Here is a 22241-nt window from a genome sequence, read left to right on the forward strand (position 1 = left end):
TCTACAGGTAGATATGAGTTCAGTTCGAGAGTTCAAATTGTTGTTTTTCTTTGCAGTGATGATGAAAAATTTCTCCCATAGGCAGAGGTTGCAGCGTTTTGTGAGTGGAGAGTATGGTTGTGCATGGCGTACGTAATGTAATGTAATAAACAAAGCACATGTACCCCTTCAGTAACCCTTTCATATTTACATGCTCTGTCAACCCAATGTTATACCCTAATGCACATGCTCTGTATATACTTTATTCTGTCTAAAAAAAAATTGTGTTCTTCATACTACCAGTCGCTGATGATCCTTCGGGTGAAACAGTCTGTACGACCAGCTTAAGTTCCAACCAATAAATTATTTATATATATATATATATATGATTCATCTGCAATTCAAGAATCGTATATTTGTCAAGAGCAAACGTGCCAAGGTTCCTTAGCAAAGGTGATTGTTGTTTAAGATGGGGCATAATCGTGAGTCACAATATAAATTGAAGTACCTGATCGTTTTGAGTAAATTCGTCGTCCAGTTCGTTGAGGTAGCCACAATGAAGTCGTTCGGAGTGTTGATCCCGACGATGTTAGATGTGTTCTCAACTGATGCCTCGTCACTTGTGTCACTGGGCCTAGCTTGTAGCATGCCGGTTTCCATGATGGCGTTTGGAGGTAAGTTATCTAGAGGTCATTGTAGAGTTGTTGTGATTCAGTGATAAGTCTCCGGACTTTGAAACACAAGGTTCGGGGTTCGAATCCAACAGCAGCACTCGCTTCCTTTGTCAATGCGTTTGTTTACATTTGTGTATGTATGGTAAATATGGTTTTCACAGGCTACAATCTGACCCGACATCATATCAATCAGATATAAAGGATTAATGTATGGACAGACCTTTAACTTCGCCCCATCCCCGAAAGACTTGACCCATAATTAGTTCCGGTTATGTTCGCTTGTAAAGTTTACGTAGCAGACAATGCTAGCTTGCTAGTTTATGATATACGTACGCAGATCCTTGAGAATCAAAATCAATTCCGGACTCGATGGTACTAAATGTTTGCTTTCTCAAACTGTAGCTATATTACAAATATCATAGGCAAAGCTTTACAGTACAAGAACATTGTTAATTTCAACATTAAATGCGTTAATTAATATTGTTAGGACTGTATTATTTTTTTCTAATGAAAATGGTTTTGGAACGGAAACTATCATACGTTTGTCACGTGACCATGTACAACAAAGTAAGCCATCTTCTTCCTGCTCGATCTCAAAATTCTGGATAAAAGATTAATGAGATGTAACCATCAAACCAGTCACAAGTTATTATTCGTCGACATTTAGGTAATCTATTTAGCATCGAGATGACAATCAATCTCGACCTTTTTTACACTTAGGGATATTTCAGTTGGAAAACAAAGGGGCCAGTGTCTTGAAAATATGGGTGGTTTCAGACCGTTTGCCATAGCAAGAGTTGTGAACATGGACACTTTCAAATTAACGGCGAGACGTAAATAGTGAATTAATTGTAATGATATTTACATCAAATTAATCGAAGTGAATACAATTTTCATAATCATATTAATCTGGTGTGAGATTAGTAATTCAAAAGATATACCCGCCTTTTTGCAATATTGACGTTCGTGAAAACGTCTGTCCCCTGTGTTGAGGCTGTATGTGTGGACTTTTCGGACACTCAAATACACGTGACTAACCATTATGGGCTAGGGTTAAGAACCTTGAACCTCTTCTTTCTGTGCCATTTTAAAGATGCGAACTACAATACTAATATGAAATGATAAATTAACGTTGAGATTTTGAAGCGCGACAATCTGTTCTCATATATTGTCTATATATCGTATCTTTTTCCCCTGGCTGCTATTATTTTAAGCTTTCAGCTTACGATAGCTGGCCTCTGCATTTAGATTTATTTGTTTTTGTTTCATGAATAACAATAATAATAATAATAACAATGACTGCTGGATTTATTAAGCGCTTTTTGCCTGAGGATACAAAGCGCTGCTATTATTACCCCGGCTTTAGCTCGAGCTACCATCACCGGCGCTCTGTGCATGCAAGGAATTACTCCTGCCGGTACCCATCCACCTCACCTGGCTTGAGTGCAGCACGATGTGGATAAATTTCTTGCTGAAGGAAAACACGCAATGGCTGGGATTCGTACCAACGACCCTCTGTTTCAAAGGCGAGAGTAAGAACCACTAGACCACGACGTGCCCACACTATATCTGCTTGATTACTCTAATACTGTCACCTTTGTAATTTGATCATTATGTATGTTTGATATTATATCATTGTTATAAATTTGTAACTTTCATTTATTAATAAATGCAGAAATATCTGCTTAAAAATAAGATACTACAAGGGAGAAATCAGACACGTCACTGATTTTTTGAAACGCTCGATAAATGCTCATTTTTCCTAAATATTCTTGTCATGAAATGGGAATCATTGGAAAATACGAAAATATAACGATTTTTTATGATGAATTGAATTATCTTTGACATGGATACGGAAGAATTATCACACCCAGGTTACCTAAAAAGTTAGGTTTAAAATTATAGTTTAGACTAGCTAAGGCCAAACCTACGCTTCAAGGTCAAGTCCTCTTAAAAGATATTGATTTCAATAAATGAAGAGTTTAGTTGCAAAAGGGGTTAGGTCCAGTTTTTACCATTCCGAGAAAAACCATGTTTTTTATTCTCACTTACTGCAATTCTCTGAGAAACTAAATTGTTATGATGTACTACCCTATCATGTGAACATAAAATTGGGTATAAAAGAAATCTACCTGTCTTAAATTTTTTTCTGTATATTCTTTTGAAAATTATCATTGTGGACCTAACCCCTTTTGCAACTAAACTGAAATGAATCCAATCTATTTTTATTAAAAATGTGATTTTCTTTGCCACTTGTATTCACGTTTTCATGTGAATTTCAAATTTTCGTTGTTTTCATCAGAACGACTAAACATTTAAAGGATTTGAGACAGAAAATAAAAAAAAATATGAACGATGGATCTAACCCTTTTGACAAATGAGCTATTTTGAATAGTTTGTTTGCAAAAGGGGTTAGGTCCACTCCAAGAAAATCATTTTTTTATTCTCCCATATTGCATTATTCTTATGCGAAACTAAATTTTCGTGATACCCTACCATGAGAACATAAAATTGGGTATAAAAAAACCCCACCTGTTTTCATATTTTTGTAAATATTATTTTCCAAAAAAAGGTGGACCTTACCCCTTTTGCAGCTAAACTGAAATAGACCTAGCCCCTTAAAAAAGGGATTTTCTTTGCCATTTTATATCCCTTTTTAATGGGAATTTCAACTTTTCTTTGATATCATCTTATACAGCTACTAAAAATCTATACATTTAGCCAAAAAAAAATCAAATTTGATGACAAAATGTACCTAACTTCTTTTGCAAGTGAGCTCTTCAAATAGGGAAAAATCAATTTAGTATAACGGTGAAAATTTCATGAAATTATGATCTAGAATAAGAAAGTTATTGCATTTTAAAGTTTTGCTTATATTTCACAAAACAGTTTTATGCACAACTCAGTAGCATGCAAATGAGTTTGTCGATAATGTCCATCACTCACAATCCTTTTGTTTTTTTATTGTTTGAATTATACATAATTTCATTTAAAAAAATGACTATAAGGACACACTTCAAACCATGTTGTATTAAACAATGCACATTCCACGTGTTCAGGGTGGAATTTCACTTTATAATGAGAAATTTTAATATTTCATATTTCATATAATAAAATACGCGTACAAAAGAAATAGTGAGTGGATGACGTCATCAGTCTCTTCATTGCATACTGCCAGGATGCGCAAATAACCGTTTTGTGAAATTAAGTGAAACTTTGAAATGTCATAACTTTCTTATTTTACATTCGATTTTGATGAAATCTCCAGTGTTATACTTGTTGAATTCTTATTTTTTAATTCAAAGCAACTTTTTGTTGGGGTGGACTTGTCCTATAATAATTTATCAGAATGCCACCCCTAAGAAAAAAATAGTTCTGGTTATTAGGATATTGCTCCAGTTTTGGCAAAGTAGGGTTGTTTTGTTCACCCCGCTGTGGCCTTTAGTGGCATGCATGGCCTATTGTGAATGCGAGAATCATCAAAGCATAAAAGGGTACCCAGTGAATAGGCTTTCAAAAAAAAAAAACGATTCACTTCGTCAAATGATTGATAATACATATAAACCATTGTGTCAATATATGCGATATCAAAGGTTAACTCAGAAGCTCAGGGCCATATTTCAAAGCGGAGACATTGATTGTGGACCCAATACCTAAACATGTTAAATAAAAGTATACATACTGTATATACATATGGTTTCCACGTATTGGCAATGATAAGACTTGAGAAATGCGAAACAAATTAACGACTAATGTAATTTTGCATTGCCAACAAGTTCTTTTATTCACTTTTTACATTTTCGGTAGTCATCTTCCTTCTTCGGGGAAGATTCGTGAATTGTGACAAGTTTAAAAGACAGTTGTTTTTATTAAAGCGTGCGCGATCTCAACGGGACTAGGGTAACTGCTGCTAGGTGCGCAAAATGCTGTTATTAATGTATATAGCGGGCTTTGTGTAAAAGATCCTTAACGACGTAAGTTACGTAATAAAAAAAGTATGATTTTGGGTCAATAAAAAGATTTCGTAATAAAAAGTGTTACCGCGCAGTCGCACATTATGCATGGCGCGCACAAACACTTAACGCGTAAAAATCTTGCGCTTGGGAATGCTTACGGGTATGCACTGGCCGCGCCGCGTATTATCCTCAATGCGTTGGTTCCCAAACTGGTTCCAAGCAGATTTCGCAAACTCTGATATTAGCGGTTAAAATAGGCTCCTACTGCGCAAGCGCACTGTCTGGAATATGCCCAATGTTGCCCTCTGTTTGCGTAGCCTACAGCATTCCTATGGGCAAAGCCTTGAGAGGACACTATGGCAAATGTTTACCCTGTTGGTCTTGGATTGAAAGAAGTGAGCAAAAATGACATTTATTCATCTGCTTAAATGCCTTGTGTAGATAATGTTACATTACTCACTTTGGAGTGTCAATTGCCGACCCTTCAAATAAAACTCAGTCAATCCTGCGGCAGAAAGTTGTCATAAATATTTTTACCCTAAAATGGGAATAATACAAAAATACGAAAATATAATGAATGTCAAATCAATTACTTGGAAAATTATCTTTGAAATGATTACGGAAGAATTATGACACCTTGGTTTCCTCAAAAGTTTTATTTAGGATTTTAGTTCATACTAATTTCATAATTCATTCATGATTTGATCTAGGTTCAATTATCATAATACCAGCCCCAACTTGTTTTGATCATCGTGAACTTGCCCCCCTTTTACCAACACAGTGCTGTTAAGTTGTGGCCTTCAGTGGCATAAATGGCCTATATTCTGGATGCGAGAATCATCAAAGCGTAACAGGGTCGGTGAATAACTTTTCTAAGAAAAACAATATAGATATTCAGTTCATCAAAAGAATGATAATATATAGAAGCCTTTTGTTAATATACGTGTATCAATGGTTAACTCCTAAGCGGGAAGCTCAGGGTCATATTTCAAAGCCGAGACATTGATTGTGTACCAAATACTTAAATAAGGGTAGATATGTATGTATATATGTATACATACATATATATATATATATATATATATATATATATGTATATATATATATATATATATATATATATATATATATATATATATATATATATATATACATATATATATATACACACACATATACACACATATTGTCACGAGCGAAACTGCTCTTATTAACTCATTAGTCTACAGGCTACTTAACCACTTTGAAGAAAAGAACAAAGGATATTGATGATATAAATGAAGTGATCAGTTTAATGTCACAAAATAAACTAATCATTATCATCGATTCGTTGATAAATAAGAATATTGTCAAATGGATATTCAAGAAATCTTTGCATGCAGATATCATAAAATGGAATATGTATGCATAAGAGAAGGTGTATAAATACATTGACTGTCCAAGTTTATGTATGGGAGGAGATCGATCTGAAAATATAGGCGTTTAGAATTATGTTTTCGAAAGTCTTGGAAAATTCATAAATTGGTTGATCATTCCTCAATCGGGTATTGTGGAGTGCGAAGACAGAAGAGAACGACGATCCACGACGACTACGAAGATGGACGAAGTACGCCGATGATCGACGAAGACGAGGAACGATTATGGAACGATGAAGACTCGACTTACGTCATCAGCGAAGACACGTGTCCTTAAACATGTTAAAGAACGAAGAATCAGATTTGAGTTGAAGGTCTTACTAGGACGAATTACGGTCGGTCGAGTCTGACGAACAGTAGCTTCGGCTGACTGAAGTGAGTCATTCCCCCTTGAATGACCTTGAGACTCATGACCTTGACATAGAGGGTAGGTGCTACCCTGACCTATGTTGACTCTACATTGACCCTGGGCTGACCCTTTGATTCTGGGCTAACCCTAGGTTGACAGCCGTCTAAAATAGAAATAGACCAAAAACTTAACAGCAAAGGCCCTAACAATGTTCCATTTACAAAGATATCAGCTCATCAAAATTAGCTTTCATATTCATTATCAAAGTGAATACATAACAAGCCTCTTTTAGCATGAAATTCATGATAGTCAAGAAAATACATAACATTTAAGAAACATAATATAAAAAAATTATCTATCTCTGAATCAGATCAAATATAAATATCGACTCTAAAAAACGTGCAAACTCCTTTTTTCACCTGAGGTATCACGTGAAATATTCATAATATCCCAAACCAAGGCTTTTTAGAAATTACTCAGAATTGTATAACTTTAAATAGCAAAATACAACTTTGTTCACTTTAGTAAAGATAATTATATTCACTTAAATTGGAGAATGGAGTAAAATAAGATGTATATGTCATTTGGTGACAAAATGAGCAGAACATATGTTTATCTTTCTGGAAACAGACATGCCATATTAAACATAAGAATAATCTGAACATTAAAATATATCAATCAAACGTTATTTACAATTTGGCATTAAGAAGAGAGGAACCTTTGCTTAGTTAGGAAACACCCCAACAGTAGATTTGTTAACTGCAAAAAAGGGGTGATCGCTGCGTTTTTGAGTACAAATGTCCCACTTGGCAAAAATGTTCCTTGAGTCAAAAGAAAAATATTCATCCAAAAAGACACGGTGTGTCTATGCAAATAAGTAAATACTTATAGTCAGGTCCAGATTTTAAAAAATGTGCTTAGAAAAAGTGCTTTAGGAATTTTGTGTTAATGCTGATTTATCAATTGTTTTACGGTAATTCAGGGGTGCTGAATCCAAAAATGCTGTTTGCCAAACTTGATTCCAACGTTTTCACCCTCAAATTGGCAAAAAACAAAATGGCGGCATATTTAATGCAGTTTCCCATATTAAACGATCTTTATGGGTGATTATATTTCAGAAATTGGGATCTACGCGTTATTTTTTATACCTAGGGTTGCAAACATAATGTGTCCGATTGATTCGTCAGCCATCTTTAATTCCAAGATGGCTGCCATGGTTCACAGCTGCTGATTGATATTAAATAATTTGGCCAAATGTTTTATAATTTGAGGGCGATGATGGCATATTTACATTGTGATATCTTTAACGTGTCCGCCATTTTGCCTTGCCTGCATAGCAGAAGCAAGACATGGACGTCGCTTTTCCAATGGCGGCGATGACCCTGGCAGCGGCGAAATCAACATCAAATCTTAACTGAGGTTAAGAATTTGAAATGTCATAACTTTTAGGGTATAGTTGTCTATTTCATGAAACTTAGGCATGTTAGGATTAAACAAAATATATTGAGACAGGTTTTATAGTTACAGAAGGTCGTCAAGTTTACATGGAAATAAAGCATGGCGTCGACAACGTTGTACCATCAACTCCAAAAATAAAGTAAATCCTCAAGATCGAAATCAAATTCATCAAAAGGCTTTCAAGGCAAATAATGAATCAGGACAGGTTTACAAGATAGTCAGTGAGTGTGTCAGAGAATCCAGAGTCAGAGAAAATGACGTCAATAATGGACGTCAGGACGTTGTAACTTTGAAATTGTCCAAATTCATTATATATACACCTTGTAGAAATACCTTTGGGGTCTACCGAGAATAAAATAAATCATATGAAAAAATCATGCTTCCAAAGGGAACAAATTATATTGGAAAAATTTCAAGGTTTATCAGCTGTGCAGTTTTGCAAAAAAATGATGACCTAAAAATAGTTATTTTAAAAAATCTGGATGCAAAGTGCATACACTATCTACCTAGAAACATTTTTGTGTCTTTCTTACGATTTCAAGGTTCAAATGAAGACGAATTACATGGATACACCACTGTTCATTTTGTAGAAAATTGAAGAACGCTCCAAAAATTACATTCCAATTGGCCACCATTGATACAAAAACGACAATACTTCATATCTCATCTAGTGCCACTATTTTGGTGTGTCTGTTTAAGAATCGTGAAAATACGTTTTACAAGAATTTGTGACTTTATTAGATGGTAATGCAACAATAAGTAAATATCCGAAAAACAAATTCTAAAAAGTAACGTACACTTTCACCTAAAAAGTTCCATAATTCACTGATAATTTCAAGACATGTCATTTATGTGCTTAGGACTATCCTATGGTTTCAAGATTACGGGACATCAGTCATTTTGGACTTTTTACGACTGACCATCCTTTTTATTTGTCCCGATTTATTATTGCAGCCTTCAAACCACAAAGTGTAGATTTTGTTCAAATAAATTTTGACTATGTTTAGGTGATGGAGGTCTTTTTAGACTCATTTTGAAAGCGATCTTTAAATGATAGGTAAATTGGGCAGCTTCATACCATTGTAAATAATAAAAAAGTAATATTTAAACCTTGAAACCATAGTGTAGACAACAAAATCATATCTCCCGGATGGATTCTAAATAGATTATGCCAATTTTTAAGTATCAGCAGCCATTTTAGACTCCTTAATTGGAAGCCATCTTGGATTTTTAGACATACGGGACCATTGATTGCCCTTGTAACTTATCCTAATGTATTACTTGACCATTTAAATCAAGGTTTAGAAAACATAATCATACACCCCAGGCGGACATTAAACAAACTATGTCAGCTTTTTAGGTAACAATAGCCATTTTAGACTCCAATCTCGGAAGCCTTTTTGAATTCCTGGACATGCTGGACCTCTGACTGTCCATGTAACTTGTCGTAATTTATTACATGACCCTTTAAACCATGGGTTGAACACCAAAATCATATACCCCAGGCTGATATTAAACAAACTATATCAGTTTTTTTCGGTAAGAAAGGCTTATATAGACTCAATTTTTGGAAGCCATTATGGATTTTTGGACATAATGGAACCAGTAACTGTCCTTGTAACTTGTCCCAATCTAATACTTAACCCTTTAAATCATGTGTTATACTAAAAAATCATATTCTCCACGCGGTTATCAAACAAACTATGTCGGTTTGTAGTTAATGACAGACATTTATTTTTCATTTTTGCACACCATCTTGGATTTTTGGACATAAATTACCATATCATCTTTGTTACTTGTTCCAACGTATTTTTTTACCCATTAAACAACGGGTTAGACACCAACATCATATCCCCAAAGCAGATATTAAACAAACTATTTCGGATTTTAGGGTTTTAGATAAAAACACCTATTTCAAACTCCTATTTTGAAAGCCATCTTGGATTTTTGGACATAGTGGATCGCTGACTGTCCTTGTAACTTGTCCCAGTTTACTTCTTGACCCTTGCATATCACCAATGAATAAAACCCAAATAAAAGACCCTAAAATAGGTAATAGATGAATTGTGAATTTTTAGGATATGGCAACCATTTTTACGCAATCTTTGATTTTCAGGTACCCTTGGGTGCTTATGTTTACTCTTTCCTTTTGCCTCCTACACCATTGAATGCATGTTTGCACCGAAAACGTGTCTAGGGTAGAGAAAGTGCCGGTTATTTTAATTTTCAGCTGATGGCGGCCATCTTATACGCCATCTTAAAAATAACCACTTTCCAGGATCCGGATTTTGGGGAATTTTTAGTATGTTATTCCTGAGATCAAATAATACCAAAAATCGTTGACAAACATTTTTGTTCCACGTTTTGGGTGTCAGAATAGAGTAAAAATGGGTGTAGAATGGCGGCCATATTGTTTTTGCCAATTTGAGGATTTTAACATCAAAATCAAGGTTGGCAAACAGCAAATTTGGATTCAGCGCCCTCAAATTATGTTAAAACACTTCTAAAGTCAGCATTAACACGATTTGCCTAAGGCAGTCTACTTTTCTCAAATCTGGACCTGACTATATTAGGTTATGTAAATGTTATGTTACAGTCACAAGGGAAGATCAAAGGTCATTTTCAGGTCAACGTTTCAAGTAAATGTAAATTGGGGAATGCAGTTTGCCACTTCGGGGTCTCCAAACGAGACATATTTTAATAAATAAAAAAATAGGGATTGAGGGAGGATACATTCGTCATGGTTCATGTGCCAGAGCTTTATTAATGCAGTAACCTGCAAAGCAATGTCTCCTGTAAATTTTCGAAGAGAAACAAATTAGAAACAAATAAAAAAAATTAATAGTGTTTTACCAATACCGAAATGCATTTTGCCCGTATTTACCATAGATTACGGTGTGGCAGACACACCAACAAAAGCGATGCGAGAAGCTATGGAAGCTATTGTGTTGGGATTGTGTTATCTCGAATGACATACCATTGATCGCTTTATTGTCTGATTCATGAGTGTGACTGTGACATAGAGGTTGTTTTGGTCTCGTTTTAGCGCAATATCACGTCATACATTTTAACATATTTGCCCTCTTTCTAAGCAAATTAGGCATGAAAGCATATCGATATATTCTCTTTCATGTAGAATGTTGACATTGTGTATTAGTTGATGTTTTTTTTAAACAGTTCAGGAATCATGGAAAATGTTTTGAGTTACAATTTGCATAATTTATGTAAATTAGGTAATAATAAACAAGGATATCCCGGTCATTTTATGACAATTTTCTTCCCTTTTGTACCCAAGGCTTTATTTCCAATTTTAGGGCAGTTTTGGTAAAATATATATTCTGAAATACTTGTTTTTACCTTGTTGACATAATATGCAAATATATGCAAATTTATGCAAATTACTTGCTTATTTCCATAGATACAGCGCGTGTCTCTTTGGAAGTTTTTTTTTTTTATTTGTCTTTTGACTCAAGGAACATTTGTGTCAAGTGGGACCTTTGTACTAAAAATGCAGCGTTCAACCTTTTTACAAGTCTACTACGAATCAGAGACCTTCTTCTCCAAAATCAAAAGTCAGAGTGATCTGGATTGGCTTTTCTTGCCAGCACATCAAACAGAAATATGTAACACAAATAGTCCGTAATCCTACACACCTGTTAATCTATAGTTTTCTTTAATATAATGACATCCCGGCCTGCTGAAATACCGGGCAACCTGTCATGCCTACAGTCTTGTTACTATGGGTAACATGCCTATGGAAATGCCCGGCAACCTACATTTACCATGACTACAGAATGCTTAAGTATACAATTTACATCTGTACATGGACTTTAACAAAAGAGTTATCCGGTTTCGAATAAGATCCTACACATACATATAAATATATAATTCCTCTGTAATTCAAGAATCGTTTTCTATTTGTCAAGAGCAAACGTGCCAAGGTTCCTTGGAACAAGTGATTGTTGTTTGAGATGGGGTTTAATCGTGAGTCACAAGATAAATGGAAGTACCTGATCGTTTTGAGTAAATTCGTCGTCCAGTTCGTTGAGGTAGCCACAATGAAGTCCTTCGGAGTGTTGATCCCGACGATGTTAAATGTGTTCTCAACTGATTCATCGTCACTCGTGTCACTGGGCTTAGCGTGTAGCATGCCGGTTTCCATGATGGCTTTTGGAGGTAAGTTATCTAGAGGTATTTTTAGAGGTGAATAAGTCTCCGGACTTTGAACCACAAGATTCAAAGCAGTACTCGCTTCCTTTGGCAAGGCGTCTGTCTACATTTGTGAATGTATGGTTTATCAGGTTTTCACAGGCTACAATCTGACTGGAGATCATATCAATCACATAAAAAGGATCTACATCTGGACCGACCTCTAACTTAGCCCCATCCCCGAAAGACTTCTAGGGTTAGAACCTCGAACCTCTTCATTCTTTGCCATTTTAAAAATGCGACCTATACTTTTATTATAAAATGACAATTAAAACTATTGAAAGTTTGGAGGAGGGACAATTTTTTCTATATGTTATATCAACGATATTACAAGGGGAAATCGGATACGTCGGTGATTTTTTTTTAAAGTCTCGATAAATGTTCATTGGGAAGGACGCCCACTAGCGTTGAGTAAGTAAACATTCGCACATCGGCACGCAGATGTGTATAAAAACATATAGATAAAATGAGAGAAGGGATTTTGGAGAATATCATTGCACAATAAGATAGAAAAAAGATTATTTTCATATTTGTCTTTTATTTTGCATGAAACATTTTCGTAATCTTAGGCCTCAAAATGTGCCTCAAAAGTGATTTTTTCTCCTTCCGTTTTCTGCGTGTATTCCATAAAGTTCTCATAATGTCCCTTTAGAGGTTTGATGGTCAAAATCTGTCGGCCAGCGCTGCGCGCTCGCATTTTGACTTGCGAATAATGTATACCTCAATAATTTCCTCTATGATTATTAACAATTCTATAAACAAATTGATAAATTTCCCTTTTTAAGAAATTGCGATTTCCGCTCTCATTAATTTGTTAAAAAATATCAACCCATGCATCCTATTCATAATTACAAAAATGTTTAAAATGTCAATTTTTCAGGAATAAATGTCAAAAAATTTAGAGCTGTAAATAGGCTTATTAGATTAATAATTAAAAAAATAAAATTTTCCTGAGTTCCTTATAATTGTCCCTTTTTTAAGAATGAATTATCTCGCGCTTAGGAAGAGGAATAGGAGAAAGCCTATCATCATTTTATTTGCTGACATAATGTCCATAGAATGTCCATGACCTAGATCAAAATAGAAATAATAAAAATATCAGCTTGCTAAAATAAATTTTAACAGGAAAGGTATCACGTTCCCTCACCTAAACATTTGCAGTATTAAGGGGAAAATTTGATCACGTGAAAGTATTCATTTTTGTCGACCCTTTTGAAGTTAGGGCCTGACGCAAACTGGGTTAGATCATTATATTCTTGATTTTGAAAGAAAAGATAGAAGTTCAACTGGTGGTGGTGTGGCTTGTTATATCACTTCAAATTACTATGGGTCGAAGTAAAGTGTAAACGTTCACAACCTTATTTGATCGCTATTGTTTACCCTCCTCCAAACTCTGTAAATGATTTCTTCGATTAATCAGAAATTCAATTTTTTTAAACTCGACAACATACATCGAATGTTTTTATCCTTGGAGACTTTAATTGTAATATGCTCACCGAGAACTCATTGTCAGCAAAACTGAAAAAAAAGTTTGTACGTATTTGCAATTAAAACAAATTGTGAATGAATCCCTAGAGTAACAAATAATAGCAGTACTTGCATTGATTTGATTTTAGTTCCAATTGAGAAGAACAGTTTTCATTGCGAAGTAGTATCGATTGGACTAAGTGATCATTCTCTTATCTGTGTTGATACCAAGGCGACAAAGGTACCCATTACTCCAAAGATTAAACGTTTTCGATCTTTCAGAAATTTTAATCGTGATGTTTTTAGGGAGGAAGGTGCACTAATAGACTGGCATTATGTCTTCGAAAATGGCGATATCGATGGAAAATGGAATGCATAAAAAATATGTTCATTTGTTGATGTGATAAACATGCACAACTCATATCCGTCAGGCAGCGACACAAACGTTCTCCAATAATTACTGATGAATATGTGTGTCTTTCTTGAGAACGAGTTTATTTGAAAGAAAGATTCGATGGTAAACGTGATGTCATCGATAAGGGTAATCTTTTTAATATGGAAACAATAACCCTTATCGATGGTAAACATGATGTCATCGATAAGAATAATCTTTTTTAAAAGGAAAAAAATACAAACCTGTTACCATGGGATGCGTGATGTTATTAATGACAAACTAGAAAGCGATCCTCTAAAAAAGCTGCAAATTTATTCAATAATCACTTCACACCAGATTGTTGTAATAATCAGAATATAGACACATGCAGATGCTGATCAGTTCACCTCCGAATCTTTCAAGTTCGAGCCCATCACGGTTGACTCCGTATTTAAGGAGCTAAATAAGTTAGACACAAAGAAAGCACCAGGTTTAGATTCGTTGCACCCACTTCTTTTGTAAGAGAGTGCTCATCTTATTTGTGACGTAATCGCTCACATTTTCAACACGTCTTTTATGTACAGGTTGTATTCTGAAAGATTGGAAAAGGGCACGTGTAACCCCTGTTTTAACCCTTTGCTCGCTGATGTTGCAACTTTGCATATTTGTACAATTACAGTCACCAATTGTAATAACTAGTTTTCTCCCTACCTTCAAATTAGAGAAGTTAATTGTTCTTAGTTAACATCTACAAAACAATCATATGTATAAATGGTGCAGTATGGAAATCTTTGATAAAGAAAATAACATTAAAATAATTTTCAATATTATCCCAAAAAATTATTCAGCGTGCAAAGAGTTAAGAGCGGCAGTAAACATGAGTTCGTTAACTACAGACCGATTTCCGTTCTCCCTCATATAATGAAAATCCTTGAAAAGGCAATACACTCTCAACTTTACGACTATTTCACAGAAAACTTTCTACTCAGCCCCTTGCAGTCGGGATTCCGTCCAGTTCACTGTTTTGCTTGATGTTAATGAATATTCATTACGCAATATTGAAGATGGTCTGGTGACTGGGGTTGTTCTTATTGATTTAAAAAATGCATTTGACTCAGTTTCACATAAACTTTTATTATCTAAGTTATCGAACTATACGGCTTTTAAGATACAGAGGCAATTTGGTTTTAAAATTACTTGGCTGGATGTGAACAGTGTATTAATTTTTCTTTTCAGATTTTAGGCCTTTATTTAAAGGTGTGCCCCAGGGTAGCATGATTTCTCCTTTATTATACTCAATAAATGATGCTTGCAACATAAATTTTGGTAATAATTCTAAATTGTGTGTATATGCCAAAGACACTGCTTTATTTTGTCGAAAATAGAGATGTTTCAGTACTTAAAAACGACCTTCAATTCCCAATAAACAAATTACTTCAATGGATGACAATAATATATTAACCATAAATGTATAGAAAACCAAGTGTACGTTAATTGGGACTAGATCAACAGTAACAAATAAAATGATGAATATTCATGTGAAAAATGATGCGATTGAAAAACAAAAATTATCTTTGAGTGGGAAAATATGGGTGGATTTTTTTTTCGCAACAACCCCCCCCCCCTCCCCCTTATTAGTGAAAGCTTGATCCCCCACTGAATTTGGTCCTACTTCAGCACCCCCAGTCCAAAATATCGTTTCTAGGGCCCTCGATTTTGGAAAGCTTCGTCAAGATGTACAACAATAATCAATGTAAGGTAAAATCATGGTAAAATATAAATTCTTATGAATCCTATGCGGAAGGATTCTTTGATTCTCTCTATACAACCTATCCTACGAGATATTTTAACAATAATACAAGATCCATGTTCTCCCCACGTCATGCCACGTCATTTATATATTTTATCATTAAAACATAATTTCTCAACCTTTTCGTATGACCAAATGCCATGACTTTTGTCTTTTTTGGATACAAATGCATATCATTAAAGTTGAGCCAGTTACAGATAAAATCAAAATCACTTTGCAGATTTTTTTCAACCTCCTTAAATAATACATCATGACAGAACAGAGCAGTATCATCTGCATAAAAACACATTTTGGAAATAACATTAAAATTCAAGGTACATTTATCATTGATAAAATACAAAATATCAATGGACCCAACATGGATCCATGTGGGACGCCTGATCTAATTTTAATACTTTAACAAACTGTCTCCTGTCTGTTAAATAAGCTTTCATCCAATCGTATTCGTTACCCTTAAACTACATAATACTTTCCAAGTTTTCCAAGAATTAAATTGGTTGGTACAACATCAAACGCTTTACGTGAATCCAGGAAAATATCTTCAAATATTCGCCCATGATACATTTTATGAAACAAATAGTCTGTAATTTGAGTTAGACATGTAGTAGTAGTAGTAGAATGCAAAGGTCTAAAACCTGACTGGGAGTTCATTGACATCTTGTTTTCATTCAGGTATTCTTAAAGTTGATTGTGGATTGACCCTCCTAGTATTATAGACAAGGCAGGTAGAATTGTATATTAATAATAATAATAATAGGCATTTATATAGCGCCATCTATCTAGAAATATTCTATTCCGAGGCGCATTGTTATTATTATTATTACCCCGGCTTTAGCTCGAGCTGCCTCTCAGTGCTCATGCATTCAAGGAAGTAATCTTGCCGGGTACCCATTCACCTCACCTGGGTCGAGTGCAGCCAGCACAGTGTGGATAAATTTCTTGCTGAAGGAAATTACGCCATGGCTGGGATTCGAACCAACGACCCTCTGTTTCAAAGTCAGAAGACTTATCCACTGGGCCACAACGCTCCACATATATTGTATACATATACCAATGGTTCTACTAAAAAAAGGAGCACCTGGGTTAAGAAATTTCCCCCTGTCTGTTTATCCCATGAAACACATTTTTAGTTTATTTCTCTTCACACAACAACCATTTAGGAGCTTGTGCATTAGTATGGTTTAATAATGAAATGGAATAGTGAAATGTAATTTTGGGGGGTGATTTACCAAATGTTAAAAATAAAATTTTATGAGACGATGATACCTCTCCTCTCGGTAATCCATTCCTGACTTGTACTCATATAGGGGCGTGCCGTTGTCTAGTGGTTCTGGTCCTCGCCTTCCAAACAGAGGGTCGTGGGTTTGAAACCTAGCCATCAGCAAGAAATTTATCCGCACTGTGCTGCACTCGACCCAGGTGAGGTGAATCGGTACCCGGCAGGATTAATTCCTTGAATGCACGAGCCCTGAAAAGCAGCTCGAGATAAGGCCGGGATACCGATGCGCCTCAGAATATATTGTTTCTAGATAGACGGTGCAATGCAAATGCATATTATTATTATCATTATTATTATTACTATTAATAGTATTATTGCTGTTGTTATTGATAATATTATCATTGTCATCATCATTATTACCTTCATTATTATCATTATTATTGTTATTATTATGTAAATAACCTTCATATCGATGCAAAAATGCATTTACCTTATACATTTGCTACTGCCAAGGGTGCTTTAGCGTGCACGCGATGCACGAATGTGTGGTGTTAAGGCAGTTTCCCATCGAAATGACGCTCTGATTTCCCATTTCACGTATTGCAGCTCTACCTATGGCGTATGTACTCAAGAGTGCTTTTGTCTCACCTCGAGCGATGGCTGTTACGGGAGCTATTACATCGTCTTTAGGAATCATCATTTCTGGTTACCTGACTTCTGTATTTGCTCTGGGATTCTGCCTTTCACTAACAGGTAAAAGAAGATGCATAAGTACACTGTTGATATTTCAGCTTCTTCAGATTGATACGAGGGTCCCATCGAGAATGTGATTCAAGATATCAAAAACACCCACAAATCTAACCCTAATCTAATTTTTGATTGGTTCCAACCAGCCAGATTCGTGTCATATTCATTCCCAATCTAAAGATTTCAGATATTTTGCTCACAGAAATCTTGTGGCTTTTCCCCTATTACAGTATTTGTCAAATGTCAGTTATAAACATATTCATACTGAAGAAGAATAGAGAGAATGAGACCACAGTCCCAAAGCATGTTTACAATTCTAATTTAAGATGCCCATGATCTTTTCCTTGAAGTTATCAAATTGATAAGAAACTTTTAAAAAGCCATGATTTTACATACAAAAAGATTATGCACAAAGCAATAAGAGAATCATTCTGTAAATTCATAAATTTTGATTTTTTTTCTGCAATTAAACAGAGCAGGTGTTTTTTAAAAGGGGAAAAGGGTGTTTTATCAAAGGAAATTTGTAAGGTTCCATACGCCAAATACCAATTTCCTGTAATGTTACATGATATAATGTAAGATTACGCAATCTGGTAAGATTACAGGTGTTCTAGAGACTCTGCTGCAGGAACTGCTTTTATTTCAAAGATTAATTTTCTAACAGTGTTATATATCTTATTATTTTTGTTCTCAATCTTAGGAATAGGACTCTCAATGGTATATATACCAGTTAATGTCTTACTCAACGACCACTTCCCGGAGAATTTCGTTCTTGTGAATACGATCGCCCTTCTCGGAAGCACGGTAGGTTCTCTGGTCGTACCGTTCTTCGTCGAGAGGGCGCTACGCGCATATGGATTCAGTGGTGCAATGCTTATTCTCGGAGGTATCAGCATGTATGCCATTCCTACCAGTGTTTATCTCAAGCAGATTGAAAGAGCAGTTGGGAAGGGTTCAGAGACATCCGAAAGCACTGCGAAGAAGAGCAGTGATTATCTCAGAGAGTCCGCAAGAACAGTCGAGAGATGTCAGACTTTAACAAAGAGTGCGGAGAGAACCACTGTTTCTCCCAGACAGCCCACAAGAGCCGAGGAACAGGGCCGACAGACAACCGTGAAGATGGCAAAGACAGTTGACGGTTGCCAAAAGCCTTTAATCGACGGTGATGACTGCGATCATGAAGTGACTGAAATCGACGATGAACAACCATGCAACATTCTAAAACAAACAGACAAACCGCAAAATCAAGGAAAGCAGAGTTTGTTGGTTCGATTGCGGCATTCGCTTCAAGGATGCATCATCCTACAAGAACCTCTCTTATTACTGTCATTACCGTGCCTTCTACTCTCAGCAGTTATTGTAAATTCATGGTTTCTATTCCTTGTTCCTCGGGCGGTATGGCATGGAATACCTGTCTCAAAAGCCGTCTTACTATCATCTCTAGCCGGCGCGGGAGGGCTCATCGGACGGATAATCTCCATCATAGCTCTCTTTTTCAAAATTGACTTCATTTTAGTTTTCCTGATCTTTGGCGTGATATCATCAACTGTTTTCTTACTCGATCCACTGTTGACGTCATTCCCTGTCATGTGCGTCGCTGCCTTCCTTCAGGGAGTGTGTATCTTCAACTTTGTGATTTCTTACGCTGCACTCCTCAAGGGTTCCGTCTCAAATGAGAACTTTACGGTTGGCTCTGGAATCTTTGGTTTTGTTGCAGGCCTTGGTGGCAACCTCGGGAGTCTAATGTCAGGTGAGACATGTATGGGGCACGAACAAATCAGAGAAATAACTATTTCGGTAACATTATCAACTTGTTTCTAAAAGTTTTCTTAATAATATTGTTAATCTGGTGTGTTTTAAGTGGGGTGAGTTCGATGGCTAACCTACCACCAAAATTTAAAGGAAAACATATTTATATATAACCATGATGATACTAATAATACTTTATTAGACACATGACTCAAACTATTTGTATATTTTTTTTTATTTTATTTCCAATGATAATTCAAATGTTCTATTAATTCATATTTGTTTAATATCAAACTTTTGTATGTTTTTATGTTGCTGCATCTGCACCAGAAATTGAAAAACAATACTGATCCTTTACTTATCTCGTGCATATGTACTCCACGAATCAAAACTGTGAACAAATGGAAAGATGTCAGGTCGGATGGTCCAGTGGTTAGAGCACTGGACTCATAGTCGCAAGGTTATGAGTTCGAAATCTTCTGCCTAAGAGTAAAACATATATCTGTCGTCTCAAGGGTCAGCCACAAGGACTTATTAACCTAGATGAAAAATGTTTCATAGGTAATTGGTTATATACCAGCTTGGCGTTTACCAGCAAAAAAGCTGTCCTGCCCAGTTCCTACGGAAGAAAACATAGACTGAAACTGAATATTGAATAAATGAATGAACAATAGAATGAATCAATTGATTAATGAACAAATAGTGAATAGAAACGATTGAAAAATTGAATCTTACTTTTTTCTAACTTACCTATACACTAGCTGGATGTATGGATGTGTTTCTTTCTTTTGTCATCTTATGCAGGTGCGATCAAAGATAAGACGGGATCCTACACGTCAGTCTTTCTTACTCTTGGAGTTATTAACTGTCTAGTAGTGTTTCTTACCATCGCCTTCCTTGTCGCTCGACATAGGTGGAATCGTCTAAAATCCTAGAGAAGTGGAAACAAAAAGCCAGAGGGGAGTTGACGACCTTAATTTTGTTTAAAACGATGATCCTGGCCATTGCCTTTCTTCTTGCTCGACATAGGTGGAATCGTTTCAAGTCCTACGGAAGAGAAGGCAAACAGTCAGGGGATGGTTGACGACCTCATTTTTATTTCAAATTGATGTTCCTGGCCATTGCCTTTCTGTTGCTCCACGTAGACGGAATTGTCTAAAATCCTTGGTAAGAGGAGGCAAAAAGCCGGAGGGTAGTTGGCAACTTAAATTTGATTACAAATTTTGATGTTCCTGGCCCTTGCCTTTCTGTTGCTCGATATTGGTGGGATCATCTTCATTCCTAGGGAAGAGGAGGCAAAACCAAGGGGGTAGTTGGCGACTTAAATTTGATTACAAATTGAACTGCTTGTGATATTATGCTTTTTTCAATCCATTATCTTTATGTTTTTATTCGGAGTTACTTATCATTCATGGTGATCTACTTAAAAAGTAACAAAAATGTACTGTATCCAGGTGTTGTATCAGTAGAAAACTACTTACTTTTTTCTCGCTCACTCAATGTGTCGCAGTGTCTACAGTTATTGCTGGAAGCAAATATTAAACTAAAATAAGATAATATCTTATTCTCTTTCAGATTAAAATTGATTGTGCCACGGAGAGATTATTAAAGGTTATTTGTAAAGGCGGAGGTGGTGGTAATGTAAATGGTATATTGGTAATGGTTGTGTATTAAGGAAGTAAATGACTGCTTGTGCAGGGTACAATTAGACAAGTTTGTTGTTAGGTGTACTACAATATTATTCATAATAAACCTTTTAATTGGGAGATGGGTAAAGATACACGATAATGTTCATGTGATGAAAGCGAATGGGAAGTGAAGGGGGGGTGCTAGATAATGATATTAACGGGGAATCCAGCCATGGTCATAAAGTGTTTTGTGGGAAAGGAGAAATATACATAAAACGGAATGGTGAAGTTTGAAAAAAAAATCAAACAAGTAATAAGAAAGTTATGGCTGCTTTAAAATTGAGATTCCCATGACTATGCAGATTTGAAACTTGCTACTGGGTAAGTAAATTATGACAAGGGGCAAGGATAACTTTCCCATAGGCGATTTGTGGGTTTCTCCTAATTACCCATTTCTCTGGGGCGATAATGTAAATATAACTCAAGTAGTATATTTCTTTATCTCTTCGTAAAAGAAAAAAATAATAATTTGAGGTAAAATTTTATGAAAAATGACATTTTAGTCTTAGTGTTAGCCTTATGATATCACATATGCGGCCAATTCGAAGTCTCCATGGGTATAGTGATAACCAATATTTACAATTTTAAAAAAAAATCATAACTTTCTTACTGTCTTTCTGATATTGTTCAAACTTTCACCTAACAACTTGTCTGATTTTCCTTTTTCCTCCAAAAGCAAGATTTCATTTGGGTTTGGATTCCCCCTTAAATTAATCACTTTGGAGTGTACGTTGCCGACCCTTTCTTCAAATAGAATTCATTCAAAGATGTCTCATTTATGAAGAGTTTAGTTGCAAAAGGGGTTGGGTCCACTTTGGACCATTCCGAGGAAAACCATGTTTTTAGTCTCACTGCAATATTTATGAGAAAGGGCAGCTCCAAGCAAAAGTGGACAATTCTAAAAGATTCTATTTGCTCTATTTCAAATTTGAATCAAAATTTTCTATCAAAACTCATATGGAATTTCATAAATACAAAAGGGGAGCATAATTAGCCACATTTTTTTTCTTATGCATCTCCTTATAGGAGAATCTGAAACATACAAGAAATTCTATACATGGGACTACATATCTTGTTTTTTACTTAATTTCAATTTAACAGAAAACTATTACTTGTTTTATTAAATTTTCTTTCGGACAATCTGAATG

General features: G+C 35.5%; 1 protein-coding gene across 1 annotated transcript; it reads left to right on the forward strand.

Annotated features, from left to right (window-relative positions):
• The first annotated feature begins 365 nt into the window (after nucleotides 1-365).
• Nucleotides 366-20600, forward strand: LOC121417480. The gene is made up of 4 exons (XM_041611201.1): nucleotides 366-653; nucleotides 17516-17662; nucleotides 18357-19406; nucleotides 20210-20600. Exons 1-4 carry the CDS (start codon nucleotides 449-451, stop codon nucleotides 20338-20340), a joined length of 1533 nt encoding a protein of 510 aa, XP_041467135.1. The 5' UTR covers nucleotides 366-448; the 3' UTR covers nucleotides 20341-20600.
• Nucleotides 20601-22241: the final 1641 nt, after the last annotated feature.

The sequence above is a fragment of the Lytechinus variegatus genome, chromosome 6, assembly GCF_018143015.1.
Source record: "Lytechinus variegatus isolate NC3 chromosome 6, Lvar_3.0, whole genome shotgun sequence".
Classification (NCBI taxonomy): Eukaryota; Metazoa; Echinodermata; class Echinoidea; order Temnopleuroida; family Toxopneustidae; genus Lytechinus; species Lytechinus variegatus.

Excerpts from the sequence above, each read along its gene's own strand:
- LOC121417480 (XM_041611201.1), top strand. The coding sequence starts at position 449 with ATGGGGCATAATCGTGAGTCACAATATAAATTGAAGTACCTGATCGTT. Across the intron at positions 654-17,515 it reads TTCCATGATGGCGTTTGGAG|CTCTACCTATGGCGTATGTA; the intron begins GTAAGTTATCTA and ends CACGTATTGCAG. Across the intron at positions 19,407-20,209 it reads CCTCGGGAGTCTAATGTCAG|GTGCGATCAAAGATAAGACG; the intron begins GTGAGACATGTA and ends CATCTTATGCAG.